Genomic DNA, 17917 nt, shown 5'->3' on the forward strand with positions numbered 1-17917 from the left:
ATAATCATGATTCCAGGGTAGGAAAATACTCTTTAAATCAGCTATAAAATGACTAATCTTAAAGGAATGATACGTGGTACTATACTTAAGTCTATAAAAATACACCATCAAGAGAATTACAAAGTAAGCTACACAATGTGAAGATGTAACACATATAACTGACAAAAGGCTTAGACCAGGCTTTATAAAGAACTACAAACCAGTCAGAAAACCCCAACAAAAAAATGGGCAAGATATCCCATGAAAGGAATCCATGAAAGATATGCCAATGTTCAACATAACAAATGAAAAAGTATTCGATCTCAACTAGCAACAAAGGAAATGCAAATTGAAATCATGAGACACTACTACATGCCCATAGGTTAGAAAGTTAAAGACATTATAACAATAAGGGTATATAGTAACAGGAATTCTCATAATGATGGCAAATAGGTACAGTGTGACATTTTGTAAACGAGATTGACATCATCTAGTAAAGTTGATGGCAGTATTTTGCAGACAGCTTGTAAGATCCTTGTCTCCAGGTATTAACATTCTTGTGATATTCCCTCACCTTGAATGAGGGCTGGACTTAGTGACTTCTTCCAGTGAATAGATTATGGCAAAGGGAAGGGCTATCGCTTCAAGTTATAAGGCTAATTTCCATATTTCTGGTGCACTTTCTCGCACCTATCACTTGTTTGTTCAGAGGAAGCAAGCACTGTGTTGTAAGCTGCCCAAGGAGAATTCCATGTGGAACAAACTGAGGACAGCTTCTGGTCAATGGCACACAAAGAAATGAACCCTGCCAACAACCCCGTCAGCAAGCATGGAAGCTGATTCTTTCCAAGGCAAGTCTCCCCATGACTGCAGCCCTAGCTGACACACTGCAGCCATGGTAGAGACCCTAAGCCAGAAGACTGAGCTAGGCTGTGGCTAGATTCCAGACACACAGAAACTGTGAGATACTCTCTTAGGTCACTAAGTTTTGTGGTAACTCGTTAGACTGTGATAGCTATTATAAATAGAAGTCATGCTAGGTTCTGTGTGAAACCAACACCATAGCTCCCCTCCATGTTTGAAAACTAAGCTCTCAGGATGTCTTTACCCAGTACAAGGAACTCCCATAAGCTAGAAGCACATGTGGCCAGCTGTCTGTCCTTAGTCCTCTTATCTAAACTCACTCTAGTGATCTCAGCCGGAACCATGGCCTTCCCCATTTCTACCAGAGAGACTCCATCCTTCTGATTGCCAGCCCTAAATGCTTGTTTTCATTTCTGAACAGAGTATGTCCAATCCATAAAGAATCACGATGGCTGTACTTTTAGAACATATTCCAAAGCTGACCATTTTTACCACCTCCACTGTGATCCTCCTGGTTCAATTCCTTCTCTCTTGCTTGGATTACTGAAGTAGGTTCGTCTATTCCCACCAAATGCCAGGGTAGCATATTTAAACATAAGGCAGATCATGAACTCTGTGGCTCACAACTATGCACAGCTCCCATTCCAAAGTAAAATGAAACTCCTCATTGCAGGCCACAAAGCCCTACATGATCTTGCCCTGATCTCTACTACTTTCCTCCTTGTCCTGTCTGCTTGCAGCCACATTGGCCTTGCTCTTCCTAAACCTTTGCATAGGCGGTTCCCTCCTTCCAAGCAAGTCTTTCTCGGAGGAGGTTCGGCAAATCAACTTGAGGGCTGTCCCAACAGGTCCGGGGAGGGGCTTGAGAATCTGCATTTCTCATAAGTTCCCAAGAGCTGATGTGGGGACCACACTGAGAACCACGACCCTAGGGCATCCATTGAGATGGATACCGCTCTGTGTTCTGTGGAAGTCCAGGGGAAAGGCTGTGAAGGAACTTTAGGACCAATTCTCCTTCTTCCTCTTAATGAGATTTGTCCAGATGACATTTAATAGCGTGATCTCTTCCTATCTCTGTTTTCTCTTGCTTTGACCGCACCTCCTTTCCCTCCCAGACCAGTATGGACCAATCATGTGATTCACTTACTGTTTACTGTTTCTCCCGCCAGCTAGAATGTGAGGTCCAAGACGTGGAGATCTTTTTTATCCCAAGGGCTAAACAGACTTTTTTGAATAGATATATTTGTCCTACAAATGATTTAATCCTTTAATTTCCTCAGAATATGAACCCATTTTTTAAAGATGTATTAACGATATCTGCTCCTAGAGCACAGCGGTAAAACAGATTTTTGAGATCAGCTAAACCCGGATTTGTAAGTCAGCTTCACTAGGAGCTAGATGTTTATATGAGGTTAATGTGCTATCTGGGGCTCGGATCTTTATCTTGTAAGAACAGTAGGTGATCTGGGATAGACAAACGAACGTGAAGTCTCTAGAACAGTTTTCCTCACCAAAGGAGTGCTCAAGAAACATAACTCCCCCCCCCCCTTGGTATCTCCCCTCCACTAGCTCACGTTTCATTTACCTTGCAGGTTAATTAAATGCCATTCTAGATGGGATTATATAGAAGTTTCTATTTTAAAACTTACCATTAAAACCTTCGCCTAAACTTTCCCTAGTACCTTGAGGTGAAAAGTTTTCCAACGTCTACCAGATATAGTGTATAATAAGATTTTGCTGATACTGAGACAGTATTTCAAATTCAACCCCTGTAAAATATTAATCTCTGTGGACAGCGTTCATCCATATATGTATTTCTGGGCCAGAGGCTACTTGAATTTTGATGGCCTGAGACCCAAAACCTCCCATTTCTTATCAGGAGCATTCTAGAGGAATAATTTTCACAAGTGTAAGTATTCTGCCTACCTGCCTCAGATCTAAATGCTGTGTGCGAGATACACAGCGACAATGACTGCTTTCACAATTATCGTGAAACACAGAAATGGTATTTATACTGCTTATGCTGCACATTCATGCGTGACCTGGTATTGCTGAAATAGTCTTTATTTCGGAACATTCCAAAAGAGCAATGTACACAGTAACAAATATTAAGTCATATACCATAAGAAAGCATTCATTAGTGCAAATGGGTTTTGTAAAAGGTCTATCAAAAAGATTTATTTGCTTTAAAATGCATTCATTTCCAGAAGCATTGTTAATAAAACATTACAGTTTCTCATCCTCTGTAATAAAGTATTGAAAATCAATTGTGGTACAGTAGCAAACATTGCAGGTATTAAGTGCAATGAGCCTGTGATGCCTTTATAAATCTGAAACCCACGTAGGACAATAAATTAACAATGAAAAAGACAAGACCATCTAACTGCTGTCTGGCTATCTCCTTGCAATGCTTCAGCTTATGTTGTGCTCATTCAACATAAAATTAGGTCTTTCAAATTGTATGGTGGATTTTTGCTGATATATCCCTAGAGCTAAAAAAATAGTACCTTACCACAAAAATATTTTTATGGCACAAAATTTAAGTTGTTCCATAGTGGTTCACATAGGTGTAAAAAGAAATAGGCACAAAAAATAAAATTCCTGTAAACTATAAAAAAGTAAATTTCAAAGCATAAATTATAGAACCTAGTTGTAAATATGCAATGTATTAAAATACAGAACATGTAACGGGAAGATGTTTAGAACACGTAAGTAAATAGAACAAGTTACTTTAAAAAACTCATGGCAAAGAAAGCATTATTGATACATCTCAATTCTCTCAAAAAGTATTCAGGTACATAGCAGTTCTACAAAAACTTCCTAGATCTAAGTGTCACAATACTGCAACCGTGGATTTGAGAACGTTGCAGTATTATCTCAGGCAAATATTAAGTGCAATAATTAGTCTCTGGCGCTTGGTCCATTGGAAAACAATGCAGTAAATATGTTAAAATGCAAAAGGGAAAGAATATCCCGACGTTCACGGTTACCTAGCCAGCTAGGTAACTCAACCCTCATTTCCACGTCTTTCCCATTCTTCAAGGGTACGCGAGACAGCGTCAGTAGCAACCGTCTCTCCAGTTTCCATCCCTCAGCGTGCTGAGTGAAGACAGAGGCTTTGGAGGCTGAAGGAAACTGAAGGGACGAGACAAGGAAACAGACCGTTAATGCTGCCAGGAGTCCCAGCGCTCGCTCTCATCCGTTCTCCACCCCACCAGGGACAACTCACTAGCACCTTCCCAAGCGCACCCTGGGTTTCACGCACCCGACCTTCGCACCGTGCTCCCCGGCTGGAAACCCCATTCGCGGCACACTGCCATGTGTGCTGTGGGTGCAGGAGTTGCAACAGAAGTGAAAAACGACCAATGTCCACTGAGGATAAAGAATAGCTTAAAATCAGAGAGAAAAAGATAAACTCTGTCTAAAAATAAAGTTGCTTCCTTGAATGCAGATAGCAAATTACCAAGAAGAAATTTTCCACCTTCCAGATCAGGATCTGCCTATCACACTGGCAAAGAATCTAAAATGAATCCTACCCAGTTTCTGCCTAACTCTGGGGAAACCTCTCCTATAGTCTGGCAGTGACAACCTTCACAGAGGCTTAGTTTGGAGGTGGCACAATAGCCTGTATACGTCAAATGTGACGGTAAACACAGATCTGCACTTACCGGAGCAGAACAAGCCAGAATTTATGAAGTTTGCAACGAAACGCTTCCTAGCTGGGTAGTAGGATTCTGGCATTCACTTTTGTTTACTTTCACGTGTTTTTTTGATAGGAGCTCAGATCAAAAAGTCAGAAACTAACACTTCTAATTGAAAAATAAAGACTACTTACACGTCCTGACAACAAAGAAGGAAAAACTGCTTACTGGCGCATCCCTTTTCATCCTGTCACTATGGTCCGGCCCTCTCCTCAACAGCCTAACTTCTTGGGGAAGCTGTCTGTGGTTACTGCCTCCATAGTCTCATCTTCCAAATTATCCTCAACCCACCTCCGTGGAATCCTGTTGACCCATGGAATCCTGCTGATGACTCCATGATCTCCGGTTCAAGAAGGGTGCATCGTGACCATGAGCTTGTCTAATATGTGCCTTGCAACTAATCTGGAATTTTAAAGAATAAAAAAATCCTACCTGGACCATACTACACTTACCAACATAAGCTAACCCTGGCTTAGTATCACTAAGGTGCTTTTGAAAGCATGAGTGTGGGCAAGGGTGTGCATGTGCCTGAGATTTGCTTATTTTGATAAATTATTGCTTCAGAAGTATTTGCAGTTCTATCCTGTGCTAGACATAGTTCTTGGCATTGGGGATTTAGAGTAGTGAACACTCCTTTCCCCCCCCACCCCACGCAATTTATGTTCTAGAGGGGACAGACCACAAACTAATGAAGAGGTAGAATCTACAGTCCCTCAGCTGCGGATACAGGCTCTGGGGGGAAAATGGAGAAGGAGGGTAAGAAAGAGGAGTTACAACGGTCAGTGGAGTTGCACTTGTGGACAGCGTTCATGTGGGTGAAGTCCTATGGTCGGGCGGGGGTGGGGACAGGCCGTACAAATAAGCTGAAGAAAGGAAAATACACAAAAGGTCTGGAGATGGAGCTTACCTGGTAAATTAAAACAAAAGCCAATAATGCGTCAGGAGTGAAGTGATGAGGGAGGAAGGGAAGACCTGACCACGCAAGGGACCACCCCTCCCAACCCCATCACTTTCCAGAGGAAGGAGGCCACACATCAGGCCATAAAGGGCAGCACATCAGAGACAGGAAGAGTGAGGATGGTTCCCCAGCAGTCTCCGATTTCAAACTGCGAAAGAGGTGATGGAGACAAATGAACAAAGGTTCCTACCTTCTAACAGGCTGTGCAATTTTGCTTCGAGGCAGGTTACTCCCATTTATTGCCAGTGAAGGTCTCGGAAGAGCACTGCGGCCCATTATCCCAGAAGCCGCAGCTTTGTTTGGCGCGGGGATCCCCGTGCTGGAATATAACTGCAGGCCGTTGGATACAGGCATGCTGCTGCTGCCTTGAACGGTGGGGCTCACGTAGGCTGTGGCTTTCAGAGGCTGTCGGACGGACACTGGGAAATGGCCCACGCTGTGGATTCTGTGCTGAAGCTGTCCCGGGGATGGAACTAGAAGAGGAGACGACAGAGATGTGAGGGAAAACCTGTACTGCTGTCCAACTTAGGAAACGCGCCTTGCATCCACAACAAATAGGGTCGGAAAGGGAATATAAAGAGAGAAATAAATGAAATACGGGTTCCAGACCACATTTAGCACTCGAAAATTCTCGCTCTTGACAACAGTCTCCTATCCTATCAATCAGCAACATTTCTATAACTAACTATATTCAAAAGCCAGATCTAACACCGACTTCCTTTCCTTTAACAAATGGAATCATCCCTGAGTTCTCACGGGACAGTTTCTTTGCTTGGAAGATATGAGGATTTTCTTGATGGGTGCTCTGGGGATGGTTTCACGAAAACAAAACAAGGGGACAATTAACAGCTGTGACACAAAGGCAGGTGTACCTATTGGCCTCAGTAGGTCCAAACAGCTTATTACAGATTGAATAATATCATAATGACATTTACCTATCTTATCTCCTAGAGTTGGTGGGAAGAGTAAATGAGTTAATCCACATACAGCCTTACAATGGCACCCAACACTTAGTAACCACTCACCAAGTGATATTATCTTGATAACAGCAAAATCTGTAAAATGAAGGGAACTCTCTGGGTAAGAACTCTTAAAAATTTCATCAATATACTTACACGCCCAACGGTGCATACCATTTCATGTGAAACAATGAACTGTTTGGCAGAAAGTTTAAACTGTAGAGTCCTTTTCTCCAAGGGGAAAAAACTGAATCACGGATTTAATGAAAACTTACACATACAACTCTGCCTGTTTTTACAAACTATTCTAGCCTTTGCTGCCTAATATTTGCAATTCAGTTAAACATGGATGCACCATTTTCTAAAACAGTTTAACTGATTTTGAACTTAACCATAAAATATACAGTATCTTTTCTTATACAGTATCTTTTTGAAATAAAAACAGAAAGGGAGAAAAACAAAAAAAAAATCCATGGTTTTATTTAATGCCTATTGAATGATTTCCTTAAAAAATCAGTTTCATGTTAAGTGCATCTGAGGTGAAATCTATACATAGGAATGCTGATGACACATATTCATCACGCTCAATTCAAAGTACCTGCATGGCTCAGTCAATTAAGTGTCCAACTCAATTTCAGATCAAGTCATGATCTCAGCTTGTGAGTTAGAGCCCCACATCAGGCTTTGCACTGATGGTGCAAAGCCTGCTTGGGATTCTCACTCTGCCTGTTCTCGTGTGTGCTTTCTCTCTCTCTCAATAAACTCAAATTAAAAAAAAAAAAAGGTTCTATGCAAGATTCTGCTATAGTTTTGATCCAACCAAGTTTTTGTGACACAGTAAAATTTCTGTTGGTTGACAATCTCTAAGTTCCTTTCCCACCAATTCTACCATTCCTTAGTTAGGTAAGCTTTTGACAATGAATATGTCAATATATTGGCTCATCAGGTATAATGAATGTACCATACTAATGCGAGATGTTAGCAGAAAACCAGGAAAGGAGGGGATGTGCAGGGATGTATGGGAGCTCTGTACTTCTAATTTCGGTGTAAGCCTAAAACAGCTCGGGAAAAAAAAAAAAGCCTAAATTTAAAAATTCAGTATGTGAATTTGCCTCAATTTCTTTTGAAACACATACATAAAGTGCATAAATCTTAAGTCTAGTACTCAATTTTCAAAGTGAACACACTTGTGTCACCACCAGTCACTCCAGGCCATGGAAGTGATCTGCACCCCAGAAGGCTCACATGCCTCTTCCCACAACAGTAACAGTTATTCTCACTTTATCACCACAGATGGGTTATTCCTACCCTGAACTTCAAATAAATGGAATTATACAGTATGTCCTCTGGCTTCTTTCACTCAACATCATGTTTTTGACATTCAGCCATGTTTGCCCCACTATGCAGTACTCAATTGTATGAATGTCACAATCTGTCTGCCTAGTGATGAAAGGCTGGGTTATTCCAGTTTGGGATTTGTGAACCTTCTAGAATATGTGTGTCAGTGTTCATATGTGCTCATTATATAAGATATATTCTGAATTCTACCATCATCACGATAAATGAAGTTAAACAAAGTCACTGAATACAACATCAAATGCAAAAATCAACTATTTCTAAACATCAGCAAAGTAGAAACTACAGTTTGAAAAAACACTTAAGAATAAATTTTACTATGATGCATTAAAACTTCATTTCAGAAAGCCATGAACACTTAGCCTGAGAGACGTGAGGAAGATCTAAATGAAGAGATGTTCCATACTAATGAAATAGAAGAATATTATGAAGATACCAATTCTCCTAAAATTTATCTACAGACTCAATGACATCCCAATCAATATCATTTGAAATGAAATTACACAAGTTACTCAGGAAAATCATCCTATGAACTCTCCTAATACACAAACAAAATAGACAACCCCTTGAGTATTTTAAAAGAAGAAAAAATGATGAGAGTTAAACAGACATAATCCTAATTTTACAAATAAGAATCAGAATGGACATATAACTTATCCAAGAGCATATGATTAAGACCCAAACTCAGATTGTTTTACTGCAAATCCTGTGTTCTTCTTTCTGTATCATGCTGCCTTTCCAACATTATCTTACCTCTGTGTTTTCCAAAGTAAAATGGTCCAGAACTAGGAATCGTCAGAGTATAAACTTAGAACGTATAAAGAATAATCACTTAGAATGCTTACAAATGAAAGTAAATGACGGGGCGCCTGGGTGGCTCAGTCGGTTAAGCGTCAGACTTCGGCTCAGGTCATGATCTCATGGCTTGTGAGTTCGAGCCCCACGTCGGGTTCTGTGCTGACAGCTCAGAGCCTGGAGCCTGTTTCAGATTCTGTGTCTCCCTCTCTCTCTCTGACCCTCCCCCGTTCATGCTCTGTCTCTCTCTGTCTCAAAAGTAAATAAACGTTAAAAAAAAAATTAAAAAAAAAAAAAGTAAATGAGAACAGAATCCTAAGATTTGAAAGAAGCATATGACCGACATATTGCACATCAGTGCTCTAAAGGATTTTTCTTCTCTCATTATTATGTTTGACTTTCAAATGCCGATTTTTCTACCTTATTTTTTTACATTGATGAATTGGAATTCTCCTGTAAAGAATTTTCCCTTCTCAATTTATGTATTTAGTCCATTACATATGGACCTGTGGTTATTCTGTTGGTTATAATCCTTCACAATTATTTTTTTCTGTGGCTTCAACTGTCACTGACTTGGTCGCTGGGAACTTCAAGTTGTTTTCTATGCTCTACATTCCCATAATTTTTTGACCACTTCGACCATAACTGGCCATTCTTTGTTGTGTGCATTCCATTTTGGGCTACATATGTTCTTCTGGGACTCGAATCACACTATTAAGCCACACAGAGTCAGAGTTAACAAAAATTCCTAATCATTACTACATTTGCTACTATAAAAACTATAATATAGTGACTGAGTGGCTTAGTCAGTTGAGCATCAACTTCACCTCAGGCCATGATCTCATGGTTCAGGAGTTTGAGCCCTACCATCAGGCTCGGTACGGTCTGTCAACACAGAGCCCGCTTCAGATCCTCTGTCCCCGCTTTCTCTGCCCCTGCCCCACTCACGCGCTCTCTCAAAAATAAACATTAAAAAAAACAACAACCCTGTATTTTCCTAGTCTACACTAATACGATCAACTCTTGTACTCAAGTATAGAACTGTGTACTAATCTCAGTTAAATTTCATCATGATCTCATCTGGCCTATTGTCCTAGCTGCCTGACATGAAATTAGTAGCTCTGTTTCCCACCATTAACAAATTTCACAGGTCGTCTTCCGTGTCTTTACACAAGCCATTAATTCCAATATTAACAGATTAAGCCCTAATCTGATACAGCCCTATGGCATTCGTCTACTCATTCATTCAAACGTTTACTGCTAACTCATTATATACCAGGCAGCGTGCCAGGTGCTAGGCACAGAAAATCAGCTAAGCTGATAATCTAGTATGGAAGATAAAGACCATAAAATATGACACACTGAAAAAGGTAAGCACCAAAAATCTAATCCATTCTAGATATGTTTTGGGGGTTTATGGGGAAGTCTGTTAGGGTCATCAACAGAGCCTTTTCAAAGGGTATGTGTCTGGGCTGTAGGACAAAGGTAAACAGCAACAAGCTGCATAAAGAAGGGAAAGATCAGCGTAAACTCTGGGGTGATCAGAACAAGCTTCTGCCTCTATTCCTTCACCTGCATGGCCTTGTGCAAACTGTTCCTTTATCTGTTTTCTCAAAATGCAAAATGGGAACGAGGACAGAAACGACCTCATAGGGTTGTTAGCAGAACCAAGTAAGACAATAGCTATAAACCGGTTAGCACAGTTCCTTGTGCACGGTAAATGTTGTCAATTTGTCTTTAGCAACTAAGACAATAAGAAATGAAAAACCATCTCATGTGGGGCAAATGCCACGTGAACCCCCAAAATGGATCTGAGGTAGAAGGGCTTCAGACCACCCTGGTTGATGACTTGGCCAGCACACTCTGAACATTCGTCAGGCCTCCTACGTTTGGGTACCAACACTGGGACTGTGACCGTGAGTCTGCCTCCCAGGGATCAGTGTCGGACTTAACCCCAACTACTCACGTAAACAGCACGAGCGGGAATGGGAGGGGGGCCCTGGAACCACCACATCCCCACACAAAATAAAAACATATGAATACAAGATTTCACACTCATTGCATGGCTCACTGCTGGGTAAAACATCCAGAGAATGAATGACAGACTGTGTGGTAAGCTGAAAGGGAGCAGGTAAGTACTACTTTGCACGCTAAAATATAACTTCACTTTGAGAGAAACAAAGCTAAGATAACACTAAGGTGCAAAACAACACAAAGGTAAGAGCAAGACTGAACAAATATGCTTTCTTCAGAGAAAAGGGATCAAGCAGAGATAGCTAGAAAGCAGCAGATCTGCAAGGAAAGAGGTTATTTTCGTTCATACGACAAGCAAACAAATTAATCATCGTGTAGTGCCTCTACTGCTATCCTTGGGTTTAGAGGATTAAACATAATTTACTAATTATTAATTGATAACATATGCACTGATGAAAATACCACTCAATTGTAATGGTGAAGTTAAAAAGTCACAAGGAGAAGTTTCCTGCCATGTTTGCAAAAGAAAAAAAAAATGAAATATTAAGATAGTTTTCTAACTGTATTACAACTAAAAATTACTAACGAATTACAAATTGTCACACTTACTGCAAGACTGTATTCTTGAAATCCCGTTCCCAGCTCCATGCAAACTTGAGTCAAAACTCTGACTGTTTCTCACGGCGACTGGAGAACTTGCATTGCTACTAACAGCAGTTGTACTTGGCATCCGAGCTAGATTAGGCATACTTCTTCGGAGCTTGTCTAGAAAAGAATTTCAGTCGAAAATCATAAGTTTATGCCAGTTAAAATAGGAGCTTTCAAAAATAAATATAAATATTATACTCAATAACATAAAAATTATGTGTGTTATGAACTATAACAAGCTACCATAGAATTAACCTTCTGTATAGAAAGCACACTTAGTATCTCCAAGAAAGGCTCTACCAAGCAACTGTTTAAAAAAAAATGTGTTCTGGGGTGCCTGGGTGGCTCCGTCGGTTAAGCGTCTGACTTTGGCTCAGGTCATGATCTCGCAGTCCGTGAGTTCGAGCCCTGCGTCGGGCTCTGGGCTGATGGCTCAGAGCCTGGAGCCTGTTTCAGATTCTGTGTCTCCCTCTCTCTGACCCTCCCCCGTTCATGCTCTGTCTCTCTCTGTCTCAAAAATAAATAAACGTTAAAAAAAAATTAAAAAAATAAAAAATAAAAAAATGTGTTCTATAAAAATAAGTAGGAATTAGCTAGTCAATTAGCTATTTGTATACAAATGGATAAATTTGTATCAAAGTGACGTTAGAGAATAATCTTAACAGCCACTTAGTTTTAAAAGACACTAGAAATTATTGCATAGTAATTAAAAAAAAAAAAAAAGAACCAAACTAACACCTACTGTATCTCTTGCTAGCATAGAAAAATGGGGAAAAAAATTATTAAAATCCTAACTTGACATGTTCTGAGATACCCACTCATCACACCAACATGACTACATTAACTTCTGGAAAGTTTTAACTATGAGTAAGCCACTAAACCTCTTGAGACCTGAAAAGAGAATGCTTCCATTTCATTGTCCTGGCTGAGCACACATGCTGCCACAAGAGGGCAGCAGAGAGTCGCCCACAGATCCCCATGCTGCTGAGCTGTGAATTCAGCACAGGACCACAAGACACACTGTCCCTAAACTGAAGTTCCCCTAACAGGTCGCTCAAGCTCAGAAAACAAAAGATATATTTGAACGCTAAGCCAAAACCATTCAAGTACAAAACCGGATTCACTTCTTCCTCCCCTTCACACACGCACCTTCCACACTTACTCAGACCAGCTGGCTGCACCCTCCCTGCCCAGCAAGTCCTCTAATCCGGAAATTGGGGCCATCTCCTCAGACGCACCTCCCTTCTATACCCCCCGCTCCCACGTCCTGTCAGTTCTGCCTAATAGTTAATGTATCATCCACTACATTGGGTTCGGACCTCATTGTTCATCACTCACATTTTTACAAAATCCTCCTAATTGGTCCCCACGCCCCCTACCCGGTTCCTCGGCCTCCTCTCCCACACAGCCTGCTCTAGTCTCCCAAGAGCACAAGCACACACCCAGTCACCCTCTTAAAGCCTTCCAATCACGCTGCCACCTTCATCCGAAAGCCCAAGCCACTGGGCATGGCCTGCATGAGACCCTCCGAGGTTTTGGCCCCGCATCCTTCTCCAGCCTTACCTCCTGCTACTCCCACCCCTCTGCCTAGTCTCCCATGCAGTGGATGAAGGAAGTTGCCCAGTGCTCCATGCTCTTGCATCTGTGACGTACTCCAGTCACAGACTGGACTGTCCCTCCACTGGGCCACCCTTCCCCACTCTGTGGAGTGACTGAATGAAAAAGGGCACAGAAATTTACCACGTATATACTAAATGCCAAGCACCCCAGAAGATGCCGGGGGGACCACACTGTACCACAGGTCCAGTCCCTGACTCTGAGTTTATAGTCTAAACCAGGTCTTCTCAATCTTGTTTCCATTATCCATCCTAAAGAGAAAATCTAAAATTTAACGTTAAATCTTATTTTTCCCAAATGGAACAAATTATATAGAAAAATAACATTTGAAACATTTGGAACTCTGCAGGACTACAAACCATGGTACTATCTCATGCTGTTCATGCACCCCCTACTCTCCAAGGTATTTTTATTTTTATTGGCATATGCCCTAAAACACCAACAGACACATACCAGGGCACTCAAGTTTGTGGTCACTTTCTTTCAGGCTAAATTGGAAAACAAATGATATACTTGAACACTAATCCAAAATGTGTCCAAGGACAAAACCAAACTCCTCTTCTCCCCCCTCCTTTGCACTGCTTGTTTCACATTACTTCTACCCAGTCACTGGAGCCCTGCCCAGCAATTTTTGCCTCTTTGCGGGAGTCTAGGGAAAAGACAGAAAAGTAAACAAGTATAATAAGTATACTTACATAATAAGCATAAGAAAGTAAAATAAGAAAGTGTAAAGAGTGCTATGAGGAGACCAAAAAGAAGATTATGTCGACCTCGCTAACTTTTTCTGTATATCTCCTAGCGGAGGTATTTCCACTCCCACAACACATCCTTATTCCCGGTACGTATTTCTAGAGTTAATAATGCTCAAATACTGACACTGACTGTTAGTTTTCTTGACCATTTTCCTCAATATCTCCTTGAGGCCTATTTTGCACAACCATAGGTTTCATATTCCTAAATTCTTGTTAAAGTTCCTAACCCCAGGCAGCAGGCATTTAATACATTCAGCACACGTTATTTATGTGTATGTTGGCAGACGGTGTGTGGTAGGAGAAATAAGGGAGAAGGGACTGGTCTTAGAGTCTACATCCAGATCTTTTGAACATCACACTAACTGGATGAAAAGCGAGCTTCTATTAATGCAAGACTAAATTACTTTGACTATATATATTTAAGCTGCAGGGAGCACAAGGAAAGAATTATATGCTACCATTTAGAATATGAATTGAGTTTCTACATTTCTAAGTTTCCAAACTATTTACTATAAAAGTGTTCATAGCGGCATCTGGGTGGCTCAGTTGGTTAAGCGTCCGACTCTTGGTTTCTGCTCAGGTCATGATCTCACGGTTCGTGAGTTCGAGCCCCGCATTGGGCTCCGCGCTGAAAGTGAGGAGTCTGCTTGGGATTCTATCTCTCTCGTTCTGCCCCTCTCCAACTCACTTGCTCTGTGTCTCTCAAAAATAAATAAATCTTAAAAAGTTGAAAAAGTTTTCATATATACAGAAGTGTTGAAAAGCAGTGTCGTATCTGCATGTTTTCCACCTAGATATGCTAGTTGTTTTCATTTTGCCATAATTAATTCATCTCCACATATATACATAATTGTTTGCTGTGAAGCCACATAAAAGCTGCAGATCTCTGGACATGTGAACACTAATGCCTTCTCCCTCAGTTTTAATATGATGTCATGACTTCCATTAAGCACATGGAATACATTTTCTTCCTGGTATTTTGAGCTTCAATAATAAATTAGTCACTATGACCTTCCCACTGCCACAATTTCTTTTAAATTTTAAACCTAAAGGTACCCGGGCACTTTGAAATCTTAGGTAGGGCCAAAGAATAAGAAAATTCTGTACAATCACAATACTTTCATTCCATGTAAACAAATTAACAATAGGTTTTAATAATCCACATACAAAATTTTCCCATCAAGAATGTCCTTCATAAGCATTTCCCCCTAAACCACGATCAGTCAAGGTTCACACATTAGATGTGGTTGTCGTGTTTTTAATCTCTATTAATCTAGATGTATCTGTTTTTAGAAACCAATCTTTATTCCTGTAAGCAGCAAGTCAGTCTCACAAAGCTTTAAATCTGAAATACGCTCTTAAAAGTAAACACTTCCGAGTGTCAATATCTAGAACACTTCTCCTCTGGGTGAAGCTCCCATCTACAAGCGATGTCAGGGACCATCTGGAAATGAGGTACACTCTTCCTGTCAAACAATGTGGATCACATTAATGACCATATATGCTTTAGTGTTCAAGGAATCAAAAATAACATTCTATTTCTATCTTCACAAGAAATCAGCAATTTGCACTCAAGGACTGAGGTGCAGCAGGGAAAGCTGGAGGAACAGACAGAGGAAAGAATTCAAGGGAGTCTTCTCATGTTATTATTTCTCAAGCAGCAACAAGAGTTACCACTCTAGGAAACAAAGACTCAAGAGTATTCAGAAATAAAGGGGACATGTGGTTACCCACCAATCAGATCTAGCCTTCCAATCAGTACAGGGTACAAGGGAGGGCCCGGGGCTAACAGTGCTAACCTCATGCCACAGACAACCCCTGCCATACCCTAAAAAGTTCCTACAAGAGTTAGTCATTGTTCACATCTGGAAAACTATTCCAAATATGCTTTTAATTTTATAACCCCTGTAAATAGTCCCATAACTGTTTTTTAAATTTTTTTTTAATGTTTTATTTATTCTTGAGAGAGAGAAGGACAGAGCATGAGCGAGGGAGGGGCAGAGAGAGAGGGAGACACAAAATCTGAAGTAGGCTCCAGGCTCTGAGCTGTCAGCACACAGCCTGATGCAGGGCTCAAACTCACAACTGCAAGATCATGACCTCAGCTGAAGTCTCATGACGCTCAACCGACTGAGCCACCCAGGCACCCTGATCCCATAAATTTTAAGAGCCCTCTTTTCTGAACCTAGGCAGCGCTGGAGCTACGAAAGCAATAAACATAAATATGCACTGGTGACTTCTTGTTAGTCATTTTTATTTAGTTTTTAAAGTTGATTTGAGAGAGACAGAGATAGCATGAGTGGGGGAGGAGCAGAGAGGGAGGGAGGGAGGGAGGGAGAGAGAATCCCAAGCTGCCCCTCGCTGCCAACACAGAGCCAGATGCGGGGCTTGAAAGCACCAAGCCAAGAGGTCGTGACCTGAGCCAAAGCCAAGAGTTGGACACTTAACCGGCTTAGCCACCCAGGTGCCCCTTTAGTCATTTTAAATGGATCGTTAATTTATTCTCTCCTATCCATATTATTTTAGGAATTTAGAAAAAATATGATGGCCTAGTTTCAAAGCTGCCACTCTTATTTCACAATTTTGTTCAACTGATATTCCATGGTAACAAATGAAGGGTCAGTTATCTGAGTCACATTTTTTTAAAATGAGGGTGGGAGGGGAGACAGTCAGTCGTTATTTACTTTCCCAGCACTTTTCATCCAGGCAGTGCAAGGGTCATTATTTCATTTGTTCCTTAGGTTGGAAGAGTGTGTACCAGATGATTTGATGTGAAATTATACCTAAGTTTTCCGAGAAAGAGGTATTATTTGCCCACATTTTAATAGCCAAAGAAAGCAACGTGTATGGAGACCCGAGGGACCTGTGAAAGACAGAAGTGGTGGGACAAGACTGGACTCCAGAGCCTGCACTCTCAACCCCCAAGTTAATCGGCCACAAGTCCAGTCCAGAAAACCGTGGTCGTATTCGATTTTCCTTTGCGCATGGAGCCCAGGCCTTTTAGGAAAAATGAAACTGCCACTGTTGGACGCTAAGCTGTGGGGTGCCTCTGCTTTCCTTATGGGAGTCATCACAGCGCAGGTCCAGGGAAACCGATCCTTTTCATCGTGGTGCTCGGTGTAAGGTGAAACCCCTCTTCTAAGGGAAGACAACAATCCGCTGGCAACACGGAGCAAGCAGCGGGGCCAGCATCTGCTGGGCAACTAGGATACGATGTTTTAAGACACCTGACAACCATCAGAGCAACAACTCGAGGCGTCCTTTTCCTCGATTTCAAAGCGAGGCAGACTTTCATGACGCACATGGAATACACCGCTTTTCTGGCATTAAGAGCATTAATAAATTAGTTACTACGACATGCCTCAGCTGCCACTTTTTTTCCTTTTAAATTTGATATCTAGAAATACTAGAAGAGAAATTATGACTGAAATGTTCAATAGTTTCAAAGGATCTCTCAATTAGCACGAATGATACAAGTACAGAAGAAGAGAAGGTAAAAACAAGAAACATGGTAACAGGTGATCATGAATACAATTTGTATTTGGCCCTGCAGTCCTTTTAAATAGGCTGCTTCACCACTCCTGGGCCCAGCTTTGAGAAATGGTGCTATGTAATAACTAAGAGCTGTAATTATAAATACGGTTTATTTCTCCATATTATACAGGATTTGCATGTGAAATCTGACCGGTCATTGGTACAAAATCATAGCAGGCTTAGAATATTACATGATTGTTCTCCCTAGTCTGTTGGAGGTCAAGGACTGTACCTCCTGGATTGGGGAAGTAAGACTAACAGTGAATATGGAGAAAGGAAAAAACACACAAGAGAATGACACATACTCTGACCCACCACGTTGACAGTGACGCTGGGGCAGATCAACTTCCTGTTACCACGCCAAGTATCAGCCTCCGTATCCCTCCTGGTACACAGATCTTACTTCTAGATGTCAGAGGGAAAGACACATCCAAACTTGTCCTAAATCGGGATGTGCACAAGCATCACCATCCATGCTTCCCATCCATTACCGCATGACAGGAGCAGGCAGTGCGGGACTGAGGTGGCGGGAGAGGAAAGGAGACACCGCTCAGTGCGATGGGCTCCACGGAGCTCCACTGTGAACTCAGCCAGCACCACCTGCCCGTCCTGCCTCTGAACTAGCAACCACATAAAGATGCCCCATATGCATGACTCATCCTGTGCTGGCCACATCGTGGTGGTTTTCTTGAAGCTGTACGTCTGTCAGTCTGGGACACGTGATCAGAAACTGGTCAATTTTAGATTTCAACTCAGACCATACTGGTAAGTTCTTGAAGA

At 41.4% G+C, this 17917-nt stretch overlaps 1 protein-coding gene across 1 annotated transcript in view; it reads right to left on the reverse strand.

Annotated features, from left to right (window-relative positions):
• Positions 1 to 2889: 2889 nt before the first annotated feature.
• The window catches only part of SLAIN1 (SLAIN motif family member 1), a 61988-nt gene continuing 46960 nt past the window's right edge, over positions 2890 to 17917 (reverse strand). Inside the window, 3 exon segments of the mRNA XM_040487280.1 lie at positions 2890 to 3978; positions 5693 to 5975; positions 11196 to 11351. Coding sequence (XP_040343214.1) covers positions 3903 to 3978; positions 5693 to 5975; positions 11196 to 11351 — 515 coding nt within the window. The 3' untranslated portion in view covers positions 2890 to 3902.

The sequence above is a fragment of the Herpailurus yagouaroundi genome, unplaced genomic scaffold (genome assembly GCF_014898765.1).
Source record: "Herpailurus yagouaroundi ecotype Mexico unplaced genomic scaffold, PumYag 164, whole genome shotgun sequence".
Classification (NCBI taxonomy): domain Eukaryota; kingdom Metazoa; phylum Chordata; class Mammalia; order Carnivora; family Felidae; genus Herpailurus; species Herpailurus yagouaroundi.